This window comes from Rana temporaria, chromosome 11 (assembly GCF_905171775.1).
Source record: "Rana temporaria chromosome 11, aRanTem1.1, whole genome shotgun sequence".
NCBI lineage: Eukaryota > Metazoa > Chordata > Amphibia > Anura > Ranidae > Rana > Rana temporaria.
The window spans coordinates 11,495,187-11,520,215 of record NC_053499.1 but is presented as its reverse complement, the minus strand read 5'-3'; the positions used below and the strand labels follow the sequence as shown (position 1 = coordinate 11,520,215).

General features: G+C 48.3%; 1 protein-coding gene across 2 annotated transcripts in view; it reads left to right on the top strand.

Annotated features, from left to right (window-relative positions):
* The first annotated feature begins 5,303 nt into the window (after window positions 1-5,303).
* NAP1L4 (nucleosome assembly protein 1 like 4) overlaps window positions 5,304-25,029 on the top strand; it is a 43,661-nt gene continuing 23,935 nt past the window's right edge. For both annotated transcript variants that reach the window (XM_040328035.1, XM_040328034.1), the window contains exons 1-6: window positions 5,304-5,408; window positions 18,315-18,373; window positions 19,523-19,622; window positions 21,565-21,706; window positions 22,909-23,001; window positions 24,041-24,160. In XM_040328035.1, coding sequence (XP_040183969.1) covers window positions 18,340-18,373; window positions 19,523-19,622; window positions 21,565-21,706; window positions 22,909-23,001; window positions 24,041-24,160 — 489 coding nt within the window. In that variant the 5' untranslated portion in view covers window positions 5,304-5,408; window positions 18,315-18,339. The remainder of the gene's footprint in view (window positions 5,409-18,314; window positions 18,374-19,522; window positions 19,623-21,564; window positions 21,707-22,908; window positions 23,002-24,040; window positions 24,161-25,029) is intronic.

Below are 25,029 nucleotides of genomic sequence, written 5' to 3'. Positions count from 1 at the left end.
ATATAAAGAGAAGTTTCTTCACCGACCACTAATGTAATGTGGATTTACACCGACCACTAATGTAATGAGGATTTACACCGACCACTAATGTAATGTGGATTTACACCGACCACTAATGTAATGAGGATTTACACCGACCACTAATGTAATGAGGATTTACACTGACCACTAATGTAATGTGGATTTACACTGACCACTAATGTAATGAGGATTTACACCGACCACTAATGTAATGAGGATTTACACTGACCACTAATGTAATGAGGATTTACACCGACCACTAATGTAATGAGGATTTACACCGACCACTAATGTAATGTGGATTTACACCGACCACTAATGTAATGAGGATTTACACCGACCACTAATGTAACGTGGATTTACACCGACCACTAATGTAATGTGGATTTACACCGACCACTAATGTAATGAGGATTTACACCGACCACTAATGTAATGTGGATTTACACCGACCACTAATGTAATGTGGATTTACACCGACCACTAATGTAATGAGGATTTACACCGACCACTAATGATACAATTGACGTCCAGGGAGTGGTTGTGAAATCCTGACTGGACGTCTATTGACGTCCTGCAGGATTTCATGCTGGCGCCTGCCCGTGGGGGCGCGCAGCGCGGCGATCGGTGATGCAGGGTGTCAGTCTGACACCCTGCATCTCCGATCTCGGTAAAGAGCCTCCGGCGGAGACTCTTTACCACGTGATCAGCCGTGTCCAACCACGGCTGATCACGATTTAAACAGGAAGAGCCGTTGATCGGCTCTTCCTCACTCGCGTCTGACAGACGCGAGTAGAGGAGAGCCAATCGGCGGCTCTCCTGACGGGGGGTTCGCGCTGATCAGCGCAGCCCCCTCTCGAATGCCAACACTGGACCATCAGGGAAGCCCGCACAGGGGGCAGTAAAAAATAAAAATAAATGAGAAAGATGCCAATCAGTGCCCACAAATGGGCACTGACTGGCAACATGGGCACAAGTGATGCCCAGCAATGCCATCAGTGGCACCCCTCAGTGTCCATCAGTGCCACCCCTCAGTGTCCATCAGTGCCACCTCTTAGTGTTCATCAGTGCCACCTCCCAGTGCCCATTCATACCCAGTGCCCACCTATCAGTGCCACCCATAACTACCCATCAGTGCCACCCATAACTACCCATGAGTGCCTATCAGTGTCGCCTATGAGTGCCCAGTGCCGCCTGAGTGCCCATCAGTGCCGACTATGAGTACCCATCAGTGCCGCCTGAGTGCCTATCAGTGCCGCATACCAGCGCCGCCTATCAGTGTCCATCAGTGCCGCCTCACCGGTGCCCATCAGTGCCGCCATATCAGTGCCCGTAATCGAAGAAGAAAAATTATATTCACAAAAAAAAAGGTAACAGAAAAAAATTAAAACTGAATTTTTTTCAAAACTTTCGGTTTTTTTTTAGTTGTTGCACAAAAACTAAAAACCGCAGAGGTGATCAAATACCACCAAAAGAAAGTTCTATTTGTGGGGGAAAAAAATTATAAAAAAAATGTCATTTGGGTACAGTGTAGCATGACCGCGCAATTGTCATTCAAAGTGCGACAGCGCTGAAAGCTGAAAATTGGCCTGGGCAGGAAGGTGCGTTAGTGCCCGGTATGGAAGTGGTTAAATAAAGTTTTCCACCTCCAATCGGCTCCCCTTTACAGAACAGGCTGACGTTCGGCTCAATGATTTGTAGGCGGGACTTTCCAGCATCGCCCCTTGACCTCCCCATTGGGCAGCATTCAGTAGAAGTGATGGTGGATATGACCTCAGGGGGGGGCATGATATACATACGAATGGCGACACTATTTACATGTAAACACAGGATCTGCAGGTGAGTCGTCTGTACACAACAATAGGGCCGAGCTGGGCAGCATTAGTGGCAGCACTTCACACTGAGATATCGGGACACAGCACAGGACTAAAACTTCAAGGGGGAAGTTTGAGGACACAACCAATGTAACATTCCTGGAATGCTGGGATTGCTCTCTGTTTCTCAACTGATGTAAAGGAGAACTCTCATAGGGACATCTGATGTATGGGGGGAAGAAGTAGTTAACTAATTTACTGATTTATAAAGCAAATAAATGTACAATATCCGATGTGACCTCACAGTGATGAGTGTGGAGAGCCCGGGACACGTGATATCAGATGATAGGAGTGGTGTGCTGTGATCGGTGATCCATGTCACTGATTGGGTGTCACTGATTGGGTGTCACTGATTGGGTGTCACTGATGGTCGGTCGGTGTCACTGATTGGGTGTCACTGATGGTCGGTCGGTGTCTCTGATTGGGTGTCACTGATGGTCGGTCGGTGTCTCTGATTGGGTGTCACTGATGGTCGGTCGGTGTCACTGATTGGGTGTCACTGATTGGGTGTCACTGATTGGGTGTCACTGATGGTCGGTCGGTGTCTCTGATTGGGTGTCACTGATGGTCGGTCGGTGTCACTGATTGGGTGTCACTGATGGTCGGTCGGTGTCTCTGATTGGGTGTCACTGATGGTCGGTCGGTGTCTCTGATTGGGTGTCACTGATGGTCGGTCGGTGTCTCTGATTGGGTGTCACTGATGGTCGGTCGGTGTCTCTGATTGGGTGTCACTGATGGTCTGTTCGGTGTCACTGATTGGGTGTCACTGATGGTCGGTCGTGTTACTGATTGGGTGTCACTGATGGTCGGTCAGTGTCTCTGATTGGGTGTCACTGATGGTCAGTCGTGTCTCTGATTGGGTGTCACTGATGGTCGGTCGGTGTCACTGATGGTCAGTCGTGTCACTGATTGGGTGTCACTGATGGCTGGTCGGTGTTACTGATTGGGTGTCACTGATGGTCGGTCGGTGTCTCTGATTGGGTGTCACTGATGGTCGGTCAGTGTCTCTGATTGGGTGTCACTGATGGTCAGTCGTGTCTCTGATTGGGTGTCACTGATGGTCGGTCGGTGTCACTGATTGGGTGTCACTGATGGTCGGTCGGTGTCTCTGATTGGGTGTCACTGATGGTCGGTCGGTGTCTCTGATTGGGTGTCACTGATGGTCGGTCGGTGTCTCTGATTGGGTGTCACTGATGGTCTGTTCGGTGTCACTGATTGGGTGTCACTGATGGTCGGTCGGTGTTACTGATTGGGTGTCACTGATGGTCGGTCGGTGTCTCTGATTGGGTGTCACTGATGGTCGGTCGGTGTCTCTGATTGGGTGTCACTGATGGTCTGTTCGGTGTCACTGATTGGGTGTCACTGATGGTCGGTCGGTGTCTCTGATTGGGTGTCACTGATGGTCGGTCGGTGTCACTGATTGGGTGTCACTGATTGGGTGTCACTGATGGTCGGTCGGTGTCACTGATGGTCAGTCGTGTCTCTGATTGGGTGTCACTGATGGTCGGTCGGTGTCACTGATTGGGTGTCACTGATGGTCGGTCGTGTCTCTGATTGGGTGTCACTGATGGTCGGTCGTGTCTCTGATTGGGTGTCACTGATGGTCGATCGGTGTCTCTGATTGGGTGTCACTGATGGTCGGTCAGTGTCTCTGATTGGGTGTCACTGATGGTCAGTCGTGTCTCTGATTGGGTGTCACTGATGGTCGGTCGGTGTCACTGATTGGGTGTCACTGATGGTCGGTCGGTGTTACTGATTGGGTGTCACTGATGGTCGGTCGGTGTCTCTGATTGGGTGTCACTGATTGGGTGTCACTGATGGTCGGTCGGTGTCTCTGATTGGGTGTCACTGATGGTCGGTGTCTCTGATTGGGTGTCACTGATGGTCGGTCGGTGTTTCTGATTGGGTGTCACTGATGGTCGGTCGGTGTCACTGATTGGGTGTCACTGATGGTCGGTCGGTGTCACTGATGGTCAGTCGTGTCTCTGATTGGGTGTCACTGATGGTCGGTCGGTGTCACTGATTGGGTGTCACTGATGGTCGGTCGTGTTACTGATTGGGTGTCACTGATGGTCGGTCGGTGTCTCTGATTGGGTGTCACTGATGGTCGGTCGTGTCTCTGATTGGGTGTCACTGATGGTCGGTCGGTGTCTCTGATTGGGTGTCACTGATGGTCGGTCGTGTCTCTGATTGGGTGTCACTGATGGTCGGTCAGTGTCTCTGATTGGGTGTCACTGATGGTCAGTCGTGTCTCTGATTGGGTGTCACTGATGGTCGGTCGGTGTCACTGATTGGGTGTCACTGATGGTCGGTCGGTGTTACTGATTGGGTGTCACTGATGGTCGGTCGGTGTCTCTGATTGGGTGTCACTGATTGGGTGTCACTGATGGTCGGTCGGTGTCTCTGATTGGGTGTCACTGATGGTCGGTGTCTCTGATTGGGTGTCACTGATGGTCGGTCGGTGTTTCTGATTGGGTGTCACTGATGGTCGGTCGGTGTCACTGATTGGGTGTCACTGATGGTCGGTCGGTGTCACTGATGGTCAGTCGTGTCTCTGATTGGGTGTCACTGATGGTCGGTCGGTGTCACTGATTGGGTGTCACTGATGGTCGGTCGTGTTACTGATTGGGTGTCACTGATGGTCGGTCGGTGTCTCTGATTGGGTGTCACTGATGGTCGGTCGGTGTCTCTGATTGGGTGTCACTGATGGTCGGTCGGTGTCTCTGATTGGGTGTCACTGATGGTCGGTCAGTGTCTCTGATTGGGTGTCACTGATGGTCGGTCGGTGTCACTGATTGGGTGTCACTGATGGTCGGTCGGTGTTACTGATTGGGTGTCACTGATGGTCGGTCGGTGTCTCTGATTGGGTGTCACTGATAGTCGGTCGGTGTTACTGATTGGGTGTCACTGATGGTCGGTCGGTGTCTCTGATTGGGTGTCACTGATGGTCGGTGTCTCTGATTGGGTGTCACTGATGGTCGGTCGGTGTTTCTGATTGGGTGTCACTGATGGTCGGTCGGTGTCACTGATTGGGTGTCACTGATGGTCGGTCGGTGTCTCTGATTGGGTGTCACTGATGGTCGGTGTCTCTGATTGGGTGTCACTGATGGTCGGTCGGTGTCTCTGATTGGGTGTCACTGATGGTCGGTCGGTGTCTCTGATTGGGTGTCACTGATGGTCGGTCGGTGTCTCTGATTGGGTGTCACTGATGGTCGGTCGGTGTCTCTGATTGGGTGTCACTGATGGTCGGTCGGTGTCTCTGATTGGGTGTCACTGATGGTCGGTCGGTATCACTGATTGGCTGTCACGCTCACACTGCAGAGCACGCCGGATTCTCTATCCGCCCCACGTGACGCCTCCAGTGACAGGGAACAGCTGTGTCCGGCAGAGTGACGGCCCCTCCGCCAATGAGCGCCCGCCTGCGTCACCCCGCGGCCAGCCAATGGGAGGAGGCGGAGCGCTGCGGGAAGAGTCTGTGGAGTCGAAGCGGTGTGTGGAGGACTGAGGCAGCGGGTGAGTGTCCGGGGTGGGGGAAGGGAGCTCCGAACCGGTGTGAGGGGTCCCGGTTGGGTAATGTGTGGGTCGGTATGTGTGTGTCAGAGAGCGGGGCCTGTCCCCGGATGTATGGAGTCTTCTCACCCCTCTTCTCCCGGCCTGGGCCCGGAGCGTGTACAGGGGGGCCGGGGACACCGGATACAGCACCGGGGATGTGATATCTCCCCCCCCCTTATGTGGCATCACCCCCCCCCCCTACCACGTGTGGTGTCACCTCCTCCCCATGTGGCATCACCCCCCCACGTGGCATCATTCTCCCCATCACCCCCCCCCCCCCCCCACACGTGGCATCATTCTCCCCAGCCCCCCCTTCCCCAAGTGGTATCATCCCTAACTCATCCCCATTTGGCATTATTCTCCCCAACCCCCCCCCCCCATGTGACATCATATCCCCCCCATGTGGTATCATTCTCGCTCCCCCCCCCATGTGACATCATATCCCCCCCATGTGGTATCATTCTCCCCCCCCCCCCCCATGTGACATCATATCCCCCCCATGTGGTATCATTCTCGCTCCCCCCCCCCATGTGACATCATATCCCCCCCATGTGGTATCATTCTCGCTCCCCCCCCCCATGTGGCATCACCCCCCTCCCACGTGTGCTGTCACCTCCTCCCCATGTGGCATTACCCCCTCCATGTGGCACCATTCTCCCCAACTCCCCCCCCCCCCCCCATGTGGCTTCATTCTCAATTCTCCCCCTCTCCCCAACTTCTCCCCCCCCCCCCATGTGGCATCATTCTTAGCTCCTCCCCCATGTGGCATCACCCCTCCATGTGATGTCACCTCCTCCCCATTTGTCATCAATTCCCCCATGTGGCATTATTCTCCCCAACTCCTCCTCCCCATGTGGCATCATATTCACACCCCCTCATGTGGCATCATTTCCCCCAGCTCCTCCCCCCCCATGTGGCGTCATTCTCAACCCCCCCCCCCCCATGTGGCATCACCCTCCCACGTGTGCGGTCACCTCCTCCCCATGTGGCCTAATCTCCTCCCCCCCCATGTGGCATCATTCTCTACTCGCCCCCCCATGTGATATCACCTCCTCCCCATTTGTCATCAATTCCCCCATGTGGCATTATCTCCCCAACTCCTCCTCCCCATGTGGCATCATATTCACCCCCCCCATGTGGCATAATTTCCCCCAGCTCCCCCCCCCCCCATGTGGCATTCTCACCCCCTCATGTGGCATCATTTCCCCCAGCTCCTCCCCCCCATGTGGCATTACCCTCCCACGTGTGCGGTCACCTCCTCCCCATGTGGCCTAATCTCCTCCCCCCCCCCCCCCATGTGGCATCATTCTCTACTCCCCCCTCCCCCCCCATGTGGTATCAATTCCCCCCTATGTGGCATCACCCCCCTATGTGTTGTCTCCCCCCCCCCATGTGGCATCATTCTCCCAACTCCTCCCCCAATGTTGTGCCCCCCCATGTGGCATCATTTTCTCAACCCCCCCCCCCAATGTGGTATAATGGCCCCCACAGAATATAGTGTTATAGAACAGGATAAGTGTGTGTAATATGTACAGTGTATGGGGTGTCGGTGCCCCCTGTATGGAGTCCAGGCCTGGGGGGGGGAAGGGGGTCATCGTCCTCGTAATCCAGCCACCTGTCCTCTATTATTGTCTCTGAAGAGATCCAGACTGGGAGCCGTCATACAAACCCTTCCCAGGGACATTTTCTGGTCCCATAACTGCGGTTCCTCCTAGAAAACTACCGACGCTGCCCCTTTAAGAATGGTCACATGGCAGAGCAGCTGCCCTCACATGTGGGGGGGGGGGGGGGAATCACCGAGAGATTTCATTATCTGTATTCCAGACAAAAAAAGTGCAACCAGCTATTTATTTTATAAAGGGAGACCGAGCCTTAGGAGCTTACACTCTAATGGAGGCCACAGACGGCACAATACAGCTGAATGATCTCCCATCCCATCCGAGACCATAAACACCATCCATAGATCCCGTACACTCATCCTGTATACACAGTGCCTAGAAAAAGTATTCATACCCCTTGACATTTTCCCATGTTACACCCAAAAACGTAAATGTATTTTATTGGGATTTTATGTGATGGACCAACACAAAGTGTCACATAATTGTGAAGTGAAAGGAAAATGATAAATTGTTTTTTCCAATGTTTTTTACAAATAAATACCCGTATTTATCGCGGTATAACGCGCTCCCGCGTATACCGCGCACCCCCAAAGTGGCCCGAATTCCTGTGGAAATTTTTTTTTTTGTACTTACAGTTTTGGTGTCTTGCGCGGCGTCCATCGGCTGCCTCGTCGGGTCCGGCGTCCTTCTGCGGCTTCGGGTGTCCTTCTGCGGCGGGTCCGGTGTCCTCTTCAGCGGGTCCGGCGGCCTCCTCGCGTCCTTCCCGCCACGAGTTTGAATACCGCGCCGGCATATACCGAGCGCAGTACACTCGTGAAGCTTCGGGCAGGCTCGGCAACTGTCGCGCTGACGTCCTGTACGTACAGGACGTCAGTGCGAGAGGCGCCGAAACTGCCCGAAGATTCACGAGTGTACTGCGCTCGGTATATGCCGGCGCGGTATTCAAACTCGTGGCGGGAAAGCGGGTATCGGCATATATCGCGCACCCACGATTTTGCCCTGATTTTCAGGGCAAAATAGTGCGCGGTATACGCCGATAAATACGGTGTGTGGGGGGGGGGGGGGGTACATTTGTATTCAGCCCCCTTTACTCCGATACCCCCAACTAAAATCTAGCGGAACCAATTGCCTTCAGAAGCCGCCTAATTAGTAAAAAGAGTCCACCTGTGTGTCATTTAATCTCAGTATAAATACAGCTGTTCTGTGAAGCCCTCAGAGGTTTGTTAGAGAACCTTAGTAAACAAACGGCATCATGAAGGAACACACCAGACAGGTTAGGGATAAAGTTGTGGAGAAGTATAATGCAGGGTTAGGTTATAAAAAAAAAAAAAAAATCTCCCAAGCTTTGAACATCTCACGGAGCTTCTGTTCAATCCATCATCCGAAAATGGAAAGAGTATGGCACATCTGCAAACCAACCAAGACATGGCCGTCCACCTAAACTGACCGGGCCGGGCAAGGAGAGCGTTCATCAGAGAAGCAGCCAAGAGGCCCATGGTAACTCTGGAGGAGCTGCAGAGATCCACAGCTCAGGGGGGAGAATCTGTCCACAGGACAACTATTAGTGGTCTCTCCACAAATCTGCCCTTTATGGAAGAGTGACAAGAAGAAAGACATTGGAGAAAGAAAGACATAAGAAGTCCTGTTTGCAGTTTGTGAGAAGCCATGTGGGGGAGGGGACACGGCAAACATGAGGAAGAAGGTGCTCTGGTCAGGTGAGACCAAAATTTCACTTTTTGACCTAAAAGCAAAACGCTATGTGTGGCTGAAAACTAACACTGCACATCACCCTGAACACACCATCCCCACTGTGAAACATGGTGGTGGCAGCATCATGTGGTGGGGATGCTTTTCTTCAGCAGGGACAGGGAGGGCTGGTCAGAGTTGATGGGAAGATGGATGGAGACAAATACAGGACAATCTTAGAAGAAAACCTGTTAGAATTTGCAAAAGACTTGAGACTGGGGGGGAGGTTCACCTTCCAGCAGGACAACGACCCTAAAGTACAGCCAGAGCTACAATGGAATGGTTTAGAGCAGGGGTCTTCAAACTACGGCCCTCCAGTTGTTCAGGAACTACAATTCCCATCATGCCTGGTCATGTCTGTAAATGTCGGTGTTACAATGCCTCATGGGACGTGTAGTTCTACAACAGCTGGAGGGCCGTAGTTTGAGGATCTCTGGTTTACATCAAAGCCTATTCATGTGTTAGAATGGCCCAGTCACAGTCCAGACCTAAATCCCATAGAGAATCTGTGGCAAGACTTGAAAATTGCTGATCACAGATGCTCTCCATCCAATCTGACAGAACTTGAGATATTTTAGAAAAAAAGAAGAATGGGCAGAAATGTCCCTCTCTAGATGTGCAAAGCTGGTAGAGACACCCCCAAAAAGACTCGCAGCTGTAATTGCAGAGAAAGGAGGTTCTACAAAGTATTGACTCCGGGGGGCGCCATACAAGTGTACCCCCCACACTTTTCACAGATTTGTAAAAAAAAAATTAAACCATTTATGATTTTCCCTCCACTTCACAATTATGTGACACTTTGTGTTGGTCTATCACATAAAATCCCAATAAAAGACCTTTACGTTTTTGGGTGTAACATGACGACAAAATGTGGAGAATTTTAAGGGGTATGAATACTTTTTCAAGGCACTGTAGGAGATCCTGTACAACCAGCTTTTATTTTCCTGCCATAGCCGGTGGCCTTGGGTTGATGTTCCCTGTCAGTCTGTTGCTCATTGGTCGGCTGTTTTTCACTTTTAATTCATTTTCATTACGCCGTGTAATATTGGAGCAACAAAGTGGCAAATGCCGATTTCTATTTGTAACATATTTGATGTTTTTGGCTCCATTCACACGTTTTTTTCACACGTTTTTTCACCCGCTAAAAATGCAAGAATAGAAGAGCAGCTGTTATCGTAGACCTTGTGATTTTATTGTACATGTGTGGGGGTTTTTTGTTTTTTTTACTGGAGCACTCAGAATCTGGTGAAGCTGTATATAGGAACCAATCGGCTTCTAACTTCAGCATGATCAATTAACCACTTAAGGACCCCTTCACGCCGATATACGTCGGCAGAATGGCACGGCTGGGCACATCCACGTACCTGTACGTTGCCTTTTAAGCCCAGCCGTGGCGGTTGTGCCCGCTACCCGTTCCGAAGCTCCGTGACCACGGCCTGCGGGACCCGATCGCCGCCGCTGTTCCGCAATCGGTCCTGAAGAGCAGGGAAGAGGTGTGTGTGTGTGTGTGTGTGTGTGTGTGTGTGTGTGTGTGTGTGTGTGTGTGTGTGTGTGTGTGTGTGTGTGTGTGTGTGTGTGTACACACAGCTTCCCCGTTCTTCACTGTGGCGCCGTCATCGATCGTGTGTTCCCCCCCCGGCCATCTTCCGTGGCTCTCCCGTCCCACCGAGCGACCAGCCGGCACGTCTGCTGGCTGACCAGAGACCCAAACAAGGCCAGAACCGGCTTGGATCATATCTAGTAACCCGGAAGCCATGTCTGGATTGCTAAAGGCTTAAAGGCGCCAGATTTTTTTAAAAATTGCAGCGTTCAAAACAGCCGAATTTGTCGTTTTGAATGCATTTAATTGCAAAGCATGGCTTTGGGGTCTTCTAGATAAAGAGTACCCGTCACCGCCTATTACTGTCGCAAGGGATGTTTTTCGTTTTCCTTGTAACGGCAATAAAAGTGTTAAAGATTTTCTAATTTAATTTGGGTACAGCGTCCAATCAGTGTAAACGGGAAGAGCAGTTTATCGGCTTTTCCTCCACACAGATGTGAGGAGAGCAGATTGGCTGCTCTCCTGATGGGGGGGGGGGGTCTGCTCATTTATTATCAGTGCAGACCCATCGAGGATGCCCACTTCAGACCACAAGGTGAACCCACCAGGGGTGCCATCAATGAGGTCCACCAGTGTCGCCTATAAATGCCCACCCGTGCCACCCATCAGTACTGCATATTGGTACTGCCTCACCATTGAAGGAGAAAATTTACTTATTCACAAAGTTTCGTAACAAAAATGGGAAAACTTTTTTATTTATTTTTCAAACTTTTCGTGTTTTTTATTTTTTATTTGTAGCCCAAAAATAAATCCCAGTAGTGATCAAATGCCACCAAAATAAAGCTCTCTTTGTGGGGGGAATAAAAATAAAACATTTCATATGGGTACAGTGTTGCATGACTGAGAATTTGTCATTCAAAGTGCGACAACGCAGAAAGCTGGAAATTGGCCTGGGGGGGTAGAGTGCCCGGTATTGAAGTAGTGCAGTGCCCTATCGCAAAAAATGGCCTGGTCATAAGGGGGGAGAAGGTAAAACCTTCCAGGGCTGAAGAGGTTAAAGTAAAACTATTTGCAAAGATGTTTAAAAAAAGGCAACAAGGAAGTTCTTTTGTTGCAACAGAGGCCTATTCTGTATCTTCTGCAATAAATGATTCTTGCCGGTTCGCTTTTTTTTTTTTTTTTTTTTTTTTTCAATGTTGCGCACCTCGGCTTACAATTAATGCGTTTGCTTGGCTGAATTAACTTCCGAACCTCTGGCGGCATCCAGGCTCATTCCTTAACATCCCCGTGGATTGGAGGATGTTAAAAAAAAGAGCCAGGAGGCCGAGTGAGCGGAGCGAGGACGTGAGGGTGACTGGCCACTTACCTCAAATTCCACGTCGCCCTGGAGGTTCGTTGATTTCCGTTGGCAAAGATTGTGCCTGCGCAGTCAAGACTGGAACCATATCCATAGGAGGAACCATATCGTCAGATCACCGGCTCGAAGGCCTCTTTCACACGGAGCGGACCGTTTTTGTGTCCGCTCCGTGCTCGTCCGGCGGCTCAGCGGGGATCATCCGTAATCCCCGCTGAGCTGTCAGCGGATAGGGCGGTCCCCGCACACTGTGCAGGGACCGCCCTGTCTCTTCTCCGCTCTCCCCTATGGGGAATCGGATGAAGACTGAACCGTCTGTCCGTCTTCATCCCTTCCACCGGACGGAAGAAAAATAGGGTTTTCTTCCGTCCGAAAAACCGGATCCTGACGGGACGCGGATGGTTGCTCCATCCGCTAACGGACGCAATCCCATAGGGATGCATTACAAGTCCGTAAACGGACTTGTAATAAACGGACGAATGGTCCGTACATCTGAAAGGGGCCTAAAAGGTTTGGATTTCCCCCTCACTTCCTGTTTTGGTAAAAGTGAGCACCAGTAAGAATAGAGGCTAAATCTCCCCAGTGGGAACCTAAACCTCAATAAAAATTCGACGGTGTCCAATCGTTCCAGTTAATGCATAATTAATTTTTTATAACTAGCTTGGTATTTAATAAAAAAAAAAAAAGCAGGCTTTTGTTGCGTACATTACAAATATATGTGAAGCCACACTGACGTGTCACCAACTCTAAACCAGGGGCCTGTAATCTGTCCATTATGCCGCTAACAGACGGTCGTTTTTTGTGATGGGGAAAAAAAAGACGTTTTAAATCATGAAATAAAACGACGTTTTTGAAACTTCATTTTCAAAAACGATGTTGCCTACACACCATCGTTTTTTCACAATGCTCTAGCAAAGCGAGGTTACGTTCACCACTTTTTTCCATTGAAGCTCGCTTCATAACTAGCTTCTGGGCATGCGCGGGTGTAAAAACGTTGTTTTAAACGTCGTTTTTTGCTACACACGGTCAATTTCTGTGAAACAAAAAACGACGTTTTGAAAAACGACACAAAATATTCAAGCATGTTCGAATTGCGCCCCCTGCCTGTGTCGGTGGGAAGGGGGGCGCCCCCCTGTGTCGAAGGTCCATTCCTCTCAATGACCAATGTGTAGGGGAGGGGGTGTTTTTGTAGTCCTGACATCTTCTGTCTTCGAGTGACACTGCTGCTCCTCCCTTAATACAGCACAGTAGGTGAGCATTGTCATACTAGAGCAGGAGTTAATGGCAGGATCATCAAGGTTTAGGTGTTCGAAACAACCCAACGGTGCCACATCTAAGGATGGGTGAGTTGCATTATACTACTATTTTTTTTTTTTTTGTTTAGATTCACTTTTAATAGTATAATACAGTATTCCTACCTTAATAGTAAGCTCTGCTGTTCAGGATCCTTGCAGATCTTTCCTGTATATTGTCACACCACACACACACACACACACACACACACACACACACACACACACACACACACACACACACACACACACACACACACACACACACACACACACACACACACACACACACACATATTATATATATATATATACACACACACACACACACACACACACACACACACACACACACACACTATAACTATATATATATATATATATATATATACACACACACACACGCACATATACACACACTACAACAAACCCTAAGTGTGCCTATAAATAGCCAACTGTTGGTATCTTGGGCACACATAGGCTAGAAAAATAACTCCTGTGATATTTATAACTATCCATGTAGTAAGTGGAGATTTATCTTCCATATGCTGTGTGACGGCCGCCATATGTGTCTTCAGCCTTGTGATAGAGATTTGTTTTCAGTGTTGAACTCAGTGTCTGTGTCTTTAGTTCTATGCTCCCGATGAGCACTGTACTACATGCACTAAGATCAAGTTTGTTACTAATTAAGTGTTCTTGCATAGCAAGATCTTATTTTTAAAGTGGCTCTAAAGGTAGAAATAAATAGAATAAAAAAAATAATATATATAATTTTTTATTTTTTTTTCCCCCAATACATTCTATGCATTAAGGTTAAAAAAAAAAAAAAAAAATGCAGCTTGATATACACCCCCCCCACTCCTCCACCGCCCCCCCCCCCCCTATACTTGCCTGAATCCCCATCTCGATCCAGCGCTGTGGCTCTCTACACTCCCTTCCTTTCCTTACTGGACACCGAGGTAGCAGGGGGAGCCAGTGGCTCCTGCTGCTGTCAATCGCAGCCTGTGAGGAGGGAGAGCTGGGCAGAGCCGAACTGTGTGTGTGTGTGTGTCAATAAACACACAGTATGCGCCTCGGGATCAAGCATTCATGAGTGCTCCCATGGCAGACTGTTTTCTATGGGGGCACTCAGCAGGGGGGTGAGAGAGAGAGAGAGAGACAGTCTTTTACAAAGCAGTTGAGTATATTAAGTTGAAAATGGCACCTCTGAAATTGCATTGGCCTGGCACGGAGGGTTCAGGAGCTGGGGCCTGGGGGGGTGAGGGTTCAGGAGCCTGGGCCTGTGGGGGGTGAGGGTTCAGGAGCCTGGGCCGGGGGGGGGGGGTTGAGAGTTCAGGGGCCTGGGGGGGCTTGAGGGTTCAGGATCCTGGGGGGATGAGGGTTCAGGAGCCTGGGGGGATGAGGGTTCAGGAGTATGGGGGGGGGGGGTGAGGGTTCAGGAGCTAGTGCCTGGGCGGGTTGAGGGTTCAGGAGCCTGGGCCTGGGGGGGGTGAGGGTTCAGGAGCCTGGGCCTGGGGGGGGGTGAGGGTTCAGGAGCTGGGGCCTGGGCATGGGGTGAGGGTTCAGGAGCTGGGGCCTGGGCATGGGGGGTGAGGGTTCAGGAGCTGGAGCTTCAGAAGCTGGGGGCCCTTGTCTGAGGTCTATGGCTAACTGTTCCCTGGCACGTGGGTTGTCTAATGCTTGTTAATTGACCGTTAATGAAGGTCACTGACCTCGCTTCCTCTAAACATTGCTAAGGCTTTTGCAGATTGCTACAAAAAGTATTTCTGAGAGTTTCAGTGAACACTTTGGAATGGTTCCAATGCACAATAAAATGCTCTAGAAGTAGATGAATGTTTCAGAGGTGCTTTCATTTACTCTCGATGCTCGTATTGATTTCATTGGTGCCTTTCTTTGGGTCTGGTGAATGTTGTAGCAGAAGACTCCCATCCTGCCCCCCCCCCCTCCCATATCTGACAATAGTAAGGAGGCCCCTGTGTGTTTATCACTTGGCAGCAGTCACAGTTTTGGTCTGGGCACAGACACGCAGACCCCCCCCCCCCCCCCGTCTTATCAGCCTTGTACTGTACACACTGGTGATTCCTCGGAGGTCCCAGCAGTGCTCCAATTGTGTGTAATCGGCACGACAAGCTGCTGCCGCTCCGCTAACCCCAAATACACCAATCAGCACTTTGCTGAGTTGAAGAGTAAAGTGTGGCTGGGCATGTTTTCAGGAAGGCTCCATATGTGTCTCTGGGAAGCGGGTGATATATTGTAGACCTTGGTGACCGATGGCGGCCGCCTTCCTGCACTGTGACAGAAGCTCTTTGTCTGAGCGGACAGGCCGCCTGTAACCACGTTGGTGCCTGATATGAGCGGGAATACCCTCTACAGAGAAGGGCATTATATGGGATGTCTCTTAGAGTGCCACATGGGCACTGGCAGCATGGCGGAGGTACTTGTGTAATAATTATGTGGCCATGTATCCTCTTTAGACCAGCAGAGTCCACTTCATGAAATTGTAGGGTTGCTCGGTGGCCGTACTTTACAGATTTTCAGAAGGGGCGTCCCCTACATTTTTAAGCGGAACTAAACCCTCTCGAACATGAACTATTTTTAATCCTTATGCTGCTAGTATTAGGAAATGGAATATATCTTTCTATTTTTAATTGGGTTGTGAAGGTTTCTGTTTTTAACCACTTGACAACCGGGCCTATTTTAGCACTTCTCTCCTTCATGTAAAAATCACAATTTTTTTTTTTTTTGCTAGAAAAATAAATCAGATCTCCCTTTATCCTACAATGGGAGTTTACATTTCCTGTAATAGGAATATAAGTGGTTAAAGGAATGTGTGTGGGGGGGGAAAAAAAGCGTTTTGCTTCCATGGCTGTACACAGAAGCAAATGCATATGTAAATGGTGTTCAAAACCACATGGGTATCGCTGCGATTGTTGGCGTGAGAGCAATAATTCTGACACTAGACCTCCTCTGTAACTCGGGTAATCTGTAAAAAAAAAAAAGTTGAAGCGTCGCCCATGGAGATTAAGTACCGTAGTTTGTCGCCATTCCATGAGCAATTTTAAAGCGTGACATGTTGGTTATCTATTTACTTGGTGTAACCTCATCTTTCACATTATACAAAAAAAGTGGGGCAACTGTTTGTTTTTGGTGGCGTTGTTTTTTTTTTTTGTGTGTGTGTGTGTGTGTGTGTGTGTGTGTGTGTGTGTTAGATAGATAGATAGATGTGACTTTAAAATATTGCTACGATTGCCATTTTATTCTCTAGTCTAGGGTCTCTGCTAAATTAAAAGAAAATTATATGTTTGGGGGTTCTAGGTATTTTTCCACCAGTAATAATACTGATTTAAACTTGTAAGCAAACCTTTCCAGAAAAGGCCTGGTCAGCAAGGTGGTTACATTATTTTGACATGTTTGTTCCAGGTCTGTGAATAACAGCCAGACGACGACTGCAGTGTTTTCAGCAGGAAAGGAATGTCCCCCCCCCCCCCCCATGAGGGGAGCGCTGTAAGGGTAGAACTCCCATTACCTGGAGACGAGAAACAATGCGCTGCGCGTGCGTTCACAAACAAATCGCGTCCTATCCAGTGCAATGTGCTGAATCACTACCTGACCTATATAGATCATTTAGGAGACATTCTGGAGGTTTTTTTTTTTTTTATATTAAACCTGCCGAGACCTGTGAGATGAAATGTACACAGAGCGGTGAGGACACAAAGTTGCAGGACCTGTTTGGATATCATGCCCGGGCAGATCGTGTCCTTTGTGCACTTGGCATTCTTTAGCCGTCCTGAAACTGTAGCCTGGTCCATCTCTAATAAACATCCGGGACCTCGGGTTTAGACCAATTAACACGGAATTCCTGTGTCGGTAAAGCTGAAATCTGCAAATTAAAGTTGACCCTTCCTGCACTGCAAGAGTTAAATGCTTGTTAAGTTCTTGTTCACAAGGGGCATACTAAAGCGTACGCCGGTGGAGGAGTGTGTTTACCTGCACCGTGCATCCTGGCAGTCCTGGTCATGTCAGTTGGGATGTAGCAGCTGCGTGCAGAGATACTGCTCCCCAGTCTGACATCCGTGTGGGTGCGTGGCCCTGAATGCACCCTGCATGCAAGACACTGCACTCCGCGTGGGTATGTGGCCCTGCATGCACCCTGCATGCAAGACACTGCACTCCGCGTGGGTATGTGGCCCTGAATGCACCATGTCTGCATGCAAGACACTGCACTCCGCGTGGGTATGTGGCCCTGCATGCAAGACACTGCGCTCCGCGTGGATGCGTGGCCCTGAATGCACCCTGCATGCAAGACACTGCACTCCGCATGGGTACGTGGCCCTGAATGCACGATGCTGCGCTCCGTGTGGGTGCGTGGCCCTGAATGCACCATGTCTGCATGCAGACACTTCGCTTTGTGTGGCCCTGAATGCACCCTGTCTGCACGCAAGACACTGCACTCCGCGTGGGTGCGTGGCCCTGAATGCACCATGTCTGCATGCAGACACTGCGCTCTGCGTGGCCCTGAATGCACCATGTCTGCATGCAGACACTGCGCTCCGTGTGACATCTGTGTGGGGGTGTGGCCCTGAATGCACCCTGCCTGCATGCACAGATGACAGATTGGGAGCGGTCTGTGCACCGCCTGCGTCTCAAATTACATCAGTAGGACTGCCTGCACAAGGATGCCCGGGGTACCTGTGCGTTTCTGTGTGGATAAACTCCGCCCTCCACAGATTTGTGGTTTAGTACGCCCTGTGTGAACGAGGCCCAAGTCTGAAGATCGAATCTCGGCCAGTTAAGCAGGGACGGGCCAGGATTCGTTCCTTCTATGGGCAGGCCTGTTGTACAGTAATACCTCGGATCACGAGCATAATCTGTTCCAGAAGAATGCTTGTAACCCAAAGCACTCGTTTATCAAAGCAAGTTTCCCCATAGGGAATAATGGAAACGCAGATAATCATTTCCACAGCCGCTGCTTGTCTATGCAGTACTGCATGTGGCAAGAGGTGCGGGGGTGCCGGTAGCCACGTTTCTGTGCCCCCCCCCCCCTGCACCTCTGGCCAAATGCGGTACTGCACACCCCAGCGACTTGAATCCTGCTTGTCTTGCCAGACAACGCTCACAAAGCGAGTCAGGATGTTTTGGAAAACAAAATGCTTGTATTGGAAAATCCGCGTTACTCGCAATCCGAGGTTCCACTGTACTTTGATCAATCGGCCTGTTCCTGCAATGTATATGGATCACCCAGAGGTGTGTGTGTGTGTGTTGAAAAGTGGAGTTACTTGTTTAAATGACCGATGTTCATAATCCTTTCTTTTGCAGTAAGCTGACCACTGCTGGAGATCCCATGGAAGGAAATAAAAATGCAGGTGACAAAAAAGGTGAGCTGCTCAACGATTCTCTGTTCCTTGCTCTGCCACTGTGCAGTTTGTGTATTTAATTAAACCTTTGACACCGGTCGTCTTCCTTGGGGGGGGGGGGGGCACCACTCCTACAGAGATGTAAACCAATGAGGAATAAAACATATTTCACCTTCTCTCGGACCTCACTGCAAGAGTGACTTTCTCTGCTCTGGAACTTAAAGAGTGCCGGTGCATTGCCACGAAATGAGATTTGCCATGGAATGAGATGGTCCGCCTCCATCACATCCTATTCGCTCACTCCTGTCACGTGACATATTTAAACGTCAAGTATCGACGCGAACACTCTCCTCTCCCTGTGATAGCTGAAGCTGCACGGAGCTGGTGCACAGAGCTATTTGCGTAGTGCTGCGCACTACTACTTTACCTGCACCCGATGCTCTACTTTCTGTTCCCCGTTCCCTGAGCCTTAACGGGGGACGGGCAGTAGAGCTGCGGGCGCGGGGTGTAGTTAGCGCTGTCAGCGTGCCTCCCGCCAGTACTATCGGGCATTGGGATCCCGATAGCGCTGTGAATCTATCGCGCTCACGGGGAGGCATGACAGCGCTATCGGGCAGAGGGATCCCGATATCGCTGTAGATCCCGAAGTGACATTGTAATGAAGGAGAACATTTATTAGCCTAGTAAATGTATGAGCTTCTGTGACCCGATTCCGCTCTCGGAATCGGGCCACAGAGGCCATGTGAGCTCCGTGCACCAGCTCCGTGCACCAGCTCCGTGCAGCTTCAGCTATCACAGGAAGAGGAGATCCTCTCCCTATGATAGCCTAGCTGAGACTGATGATCGCGTCGATACTTGACGTTTAAATATGTCACGTGACAGGAGTGAGCCAATAGGATGTGATGGAGGCGGACCATCTCATCCGATGGCAAATCTCATTTCGTGGCAATGCACCGGGCTCTGCAGGCTTCATTCACCCTAAACTAATTTCCCTTCCTTTTGTGTTATTAACATGGCAGGTAATTGGCCGCTGAAGCCTGGGAGGTTATGTGTTGTGGCCATTCAATGATCTGCTTTCTGTCTTAGTAGCTGAAGATTGTTCAAGTGATGTGCTTTTTTTTTTTTTTTTTTTTTTTTTTTATATTAACTCGGTTTATTTTATTCACACAGAAAAACTGGCCGATCAGATAATGCAGAACCCTCAAGTTCTCGCTGCTCTTCAGGAAAGGCTTGACAGCGTTTCTCAGACTCCGTCAAGTTACATTGAAACGTAAGTCACTTAATGGTATCCTGAGCCAGTTGTATGACTAGACTGTTAGTATCCGAACATATTTAAATGGGTCTTGCTAGAGAAAAAAGTGCATACACCACAGGGCGACTGGACGCTGTGAATGCCAATGTTAAAGTGTGCCAACGTCCCGATAATGTGTAACTGGAGATTAATCTGGGCTAATGGAGTGGCGTACAAGTAAATATTGTAGAAAATCTATAAATATATTTATTCATAAAAAAAGGATATACGAAGAAAAAGATATACAGAACTTTGTGAACAAAATGGTACAATATCAGCATATTATCACAGTACACAGTTTAGGAAATAATACATTAAAGCTTATACTAATGCACATATGCTTATATAGACAAGACCATACAGCACCAGGGGGTAAAAAAAACTTTTAGATCCTTAGGATTGGATGTGCGGAGTGATGGATGTTGCTTTTACTCAACATGTTTCGCGTTCAGGATGCTTCATCAGGAGCATAACGGTAGGTAAGATAGGTCTCCGCAGGAATGTGTGGAACAAATGTTGGAAATCAGTATGTAGCATATACAGTGTTGTTACCTGACCAGCCCAATGGGCATATGAAAGGCTATTTAAAACACCATAGTGTATGGAGGTAGAAAACTTCAGGCTAATGCATGGATTGTAAAGCAAGCGACAGCGGATACTCCGGCTGAGATCCCTAAATCGAGTCCCAGATATAGTAATAGCTGGAAAAGCTGGATAGCTTGTAGGCTTGGTAGCGAGCAAAGCTTAGGATCCAGACCCGAGGGGAGCATGGAGGGGGTGTATGGTCTACGTGTCGCACTAACGTGTATCCGAACATAGATTGAATCGTTTGTTTGAGTACCCAATGGGATTGATTTGCTAAAACTGAAGGGTGCGAAATCTGGTGCAGCTCTGTGTAGAAACCAATCCGCGTCCTTTTTATTTATTTTTTGGTCCAAGCTTAAAGGGGTTGAGCCCCCGTCCTACTTGCCTGACCCTTCGAAAGTCCCGCGCTTGCCCCCGTCCTACTTGCCTGACCCTTCGAAAGTCCCGCGCTTGCCCCCGTCATCCTCCTCGAGTCGAAGCCTGGCCGTTGATTGGCTGCAGTGGATGGATTGAAAGCGGTGCAGCCATTGGCTGGCACTGCTGTCAATCGCATCCAATGACGCGGGGCCGAGTGATGCAGCGGCGGCTATGGCACGGGAGTTTGCCCGAAACAGCTACACACCATGCTCGCTCGCATGTCTGTGTGTAGTTGCTGCGGAGAGGATCCACGACAGCCGCCGAGGGACCACAGAAGACGAGGATCGGGGCCACTGTGTGCAAAACTAACTGCACGGTGAAGGCAAGTATGACATTGTTGTTTTTAAAAAAGAAAAATTCCTTTACAACTCCTTTAGGCTGGATTCACACCTATGCAGTTTTAGTGCTTTTTGCATTTTGCAGATTTGCACTACAGTCAATTTAACATGGTTTCCTATGGAACACGTTCTGTAGTGCATAGGTGTGAATCAAGCCTTAATTAAAGCGGTGGTTCACCCTAATTTTACACTTTCTGTCAATGCAACTGCTAGGCATTGACAGTAAACCATTTTTTAATTTTTTTTTTATCCAGCTGGGTCACTGATTTTCATACTTCTCCTACATTCTCACTTCTGCATGCCCACACCTTCTTTGAAATCCATCTTTGGACAATCCTTAAATTATTAAGATTGCAGCATGACTAGGAGGTTCAGAAAAATCGAGGTCAGTGCTGGGGGCGGGCGCGATTGAACGTGCTTTCAGTACAGAAGAAGTACACGTAAGGTCTTTTAACAGGACAAAACATGAGAAAATGTGCAGATATGTGCTATATATTCATTTTTTTTTTTTTTTTTTTTTCTTTTTTTTTTTTCTTTTTTTTTTTAATTTTGCCTTGACATACACTTTTTGTATTTAATAGTTTGCCTAAAGCGGTAAAGCGAAGAATCAATGCCTTGAAACAGCTCCAGGAGAAGTGTGCTCATATAGAAGCCAAATTCTATGAGGAGGTTCATGAGCTGGAGAGGAAATATGCCGCCCTGTATGAGCCTCTGTTTGAGAAGGTATGTATAGTACAGAGGACCATTTCATATTCACATTATCACCTTTGTGTGATCCGTGAGTGTTCTCATGCTGTTTACTGCTAATCTCTGACCTGTAATCTGACAGTTCTTCCAACTGTCAAAAATTATTTTTCTTTAAAGAGCTGAACTCTGTACCCAAAGGGCCCTTTCTCACACACACGGATAAACGGTCTGTTTATTACAAGTCCGTTTACGGACTTGTAATGTATCCCTATGGGATTGCAGACGTTAGCGGATGATGCATCTGCTAACGTCCGCAACCATCCGCGTCCGCAAAGATCCGCTTTTGCGGACGGAAGAAAACCCTATTTTTCTTCCGTCCGGCGGAACGGAATAATACGGACACACGGTCCGTATTCATCCGATTCCCCATAGGGGAGAGTGGAGGAGAGACAGGGCGGTCTCTGCACTGTGTGCGGGGACCGCCCTGTCCGCCGACAGCTCAGCGGGGATTAACGGAGGAATCCCTGCTGAGGCTAACGGAGCGGATCAATACGGATCCGCTCCGTGTGAAAGAGCCCAAAAAGTAAGGCAAAGGACTAGTCCTCAGTATTACCTATATTCTCCCTGCTGCTGATCTTTTACAATTTGGACCAGCGTCGCTTTAACTGACAATTGCATGGTCGCACGACGCTGTACCCAAACAAAAATTTGCTCTTTTTCTTTCTTTTTTTTTTTTTTTCACAAATAGAGCTTTTTTGTTTTGGCAGTTTTTTTTTTGTGCTATAAACCTTTTTGTTTATAGCAGTTAACAGCGACAATAAAAGAAAAGAAACTATCTTTTACTTTTTTTTGCTATAATATACTCCTTTTTTATATATTTTGTTTTGTTTTTTTGGGGGAAAAAAATAATTTCCTCCGTTTAGGGCGATATGTATTTTACGTACTTTTGGGGAAAAAAATCGCACTAAGCGTATATTAGTTTACGCAAAAGTTATAGCGCTGACAAAATTGATAGAATTATGGCTTTTTTTTTTTTTTTTTTTTTTTTATAAATAGGACTGCACTAAGGTAAAGGAAGCTATTTGGGGGAAAAATTGTACCTTTACAACCCCTTTTAACTTTGAAAATAAAAATAATGGCCACACACCATCCTTGCTGGTTTTGTTTTTTATTGCAAAAGGTTTGCAGGATGCTTTAATTTTTTTCCAAGTTGACTTTTCTGAATATTTTACTTGCAGAGAATGGTCATTGTTACGGGAGAGGTGGAGCCGACAGATGATGAATGTGAATGGCACAGCGGCGGAGAAGAGGAAGATAAAGACAAATTAGCGGTAAGAAAAAACGGCAGCGTAGTCTGCTTTAGTGGGGCGGGGGCGGGGAGACATCTAGGAGATGTCAAGATGCACAATGTGGAAAGTGACTTTCATTGGATGATTAGAAAGGTCGGGGGGCTTGGATTGTAATGGGACCTCATCGGTCCACTGTACTGCTGTGTGGTACAGCCAGTATCAGAATGCGCTGGGAAATATTAAAGGATAAGTTCACCTTTTAGGAAAATGAATTCACCACTTGCCCACTCGGCACTTAAACCCCCTTCCTAACCAGGCCAATTTTCAGCTTTCAGTGCTCACATTCTGAATGTCAATCACTGTCATGCAACACTGTATCCATACAAAATGTTTGTCCTTTTTCTTTGTGTGACAAATCAAATCTTTTTCGTGTGTGTTGTGTGTTTGTTTGTTTTTTTTTTTTTTTTTTTTTGTGCGCTATGAGAAGACGGGTTTTGCACAAAGCAGCTCGATCCTCCTTCTTGGGTCCCCCGCCGTGCTCCTGGCCCCCCTCTCTCCTTCCGAGCACCCCCCATAGCACTCAAGCAGGCTCACTTCTGAGCCACTGCTCTGTTTGTCAATTTACACACTGAGCCCCATCCCTGCTCTCTCCTCGCTGACAGTGGCGGGAGCCGATGACCCCCGCTGCTGTCTCTGCAATGAGGAGGAAGAGACCGGAGGAGCCCGCTGCTCTTGTGCACATCACTCGATTGAGACCTGAGAAAAGGACCAGGGCTGCTCTGTGCAATACCATTGCACAGAGCAGGCAAGTATAACATGTTTTATTTATTAAAAAAAAAAAAATTAAATACTAAATTAACCTTTTTACTGTCACTTTAAAACTTCCCTTCCCCAATAACAAGCTAAACTTGTATAAATCAGAATTTTGCCCAAGTTGGCTTTGATGCAAATATGTTAGCTGGGCCATTGCACAGAGCAGGCAAGTATGACATGTCATAACAAAAAATTTAATTTGTCTTTTATTATCACTTAAAATAACGTTTTTTTGGCTGCAGATTTATTTTCTTTCTTGTTTTAATAGGAGGATGTAAAAAAAAAGATGACTATATCGGACACGCCGAGTGCGGAGGACGCAAAAGGAATCCCTGACTTCTGGCAAACTATTTTTAAGAATGTAGACATGATCAATATATCTTTACAGGTGAGTCGTCTTCTGATGGAATGCTAATGCTAGACTTCTCCCCTGTCTGTATAATAAAGCACATGCCATGGAGATCATTAGACATCCCTTTTTATGTCACTGACTTTCGGTGCTTCTAGTGAAGGGTACTGTTGATGGTACATAATACAAAAAGTTTACTTGCTGTATAAGCCGAGTTTTTCAGCTCATATTTTTGTGCTGAAAATTCCCCCCTCGGCTTATACTCGAGTCGCCTTTTTGCGCCTGATCTTCTGGACTTTGGGGACCCGGTACCGGCCTGGACCCCAAACTTGGCACACGTGTAGCCCCACTATTCCTCGAAGTGTGTAAATGTTGTTGTCCGGGGGACCTTTGGCTGGGGAGTGTGTGTGTGTGTGTGTGTGTGTGTATGTGTATATATATATATATATTCACTCACTCTCACACTCAATATATATGTATTTTTTTTTTCAAAGCCGGGCACCCCCTTACATAGACTCCCATGTTAAACGGTCTTTTCTCCGGTGACTTTGGGGACTCGGTCGTAGGTCCTTTTGACCCAAACTTGGCACACATGTAGCCACACTCTTCCTCTACAAGTGTGCAAAGATGGACACCCTAGGCTTGTACTCGAGTCAATACTTTTTCCCATTTTTTATTTATTTTTTTTGTGGTAAAATTTGGTGGGTCGGCTTATACTCGGGTATATACAGTATATGTCCGGCTGCGGTATAATTGTATTTTCGGTCCGGTGAATAAAAATTATTTTTATTCACCGGTTTAGGTACGAGTTTTTACTTGCAATCACACCTGAACTGGACTAAAACATACAGGGCTTTTTTTTTTTTTTTTTTTTTTTTAACGACTGCCAAAAATCTTTCTTTCTTTCT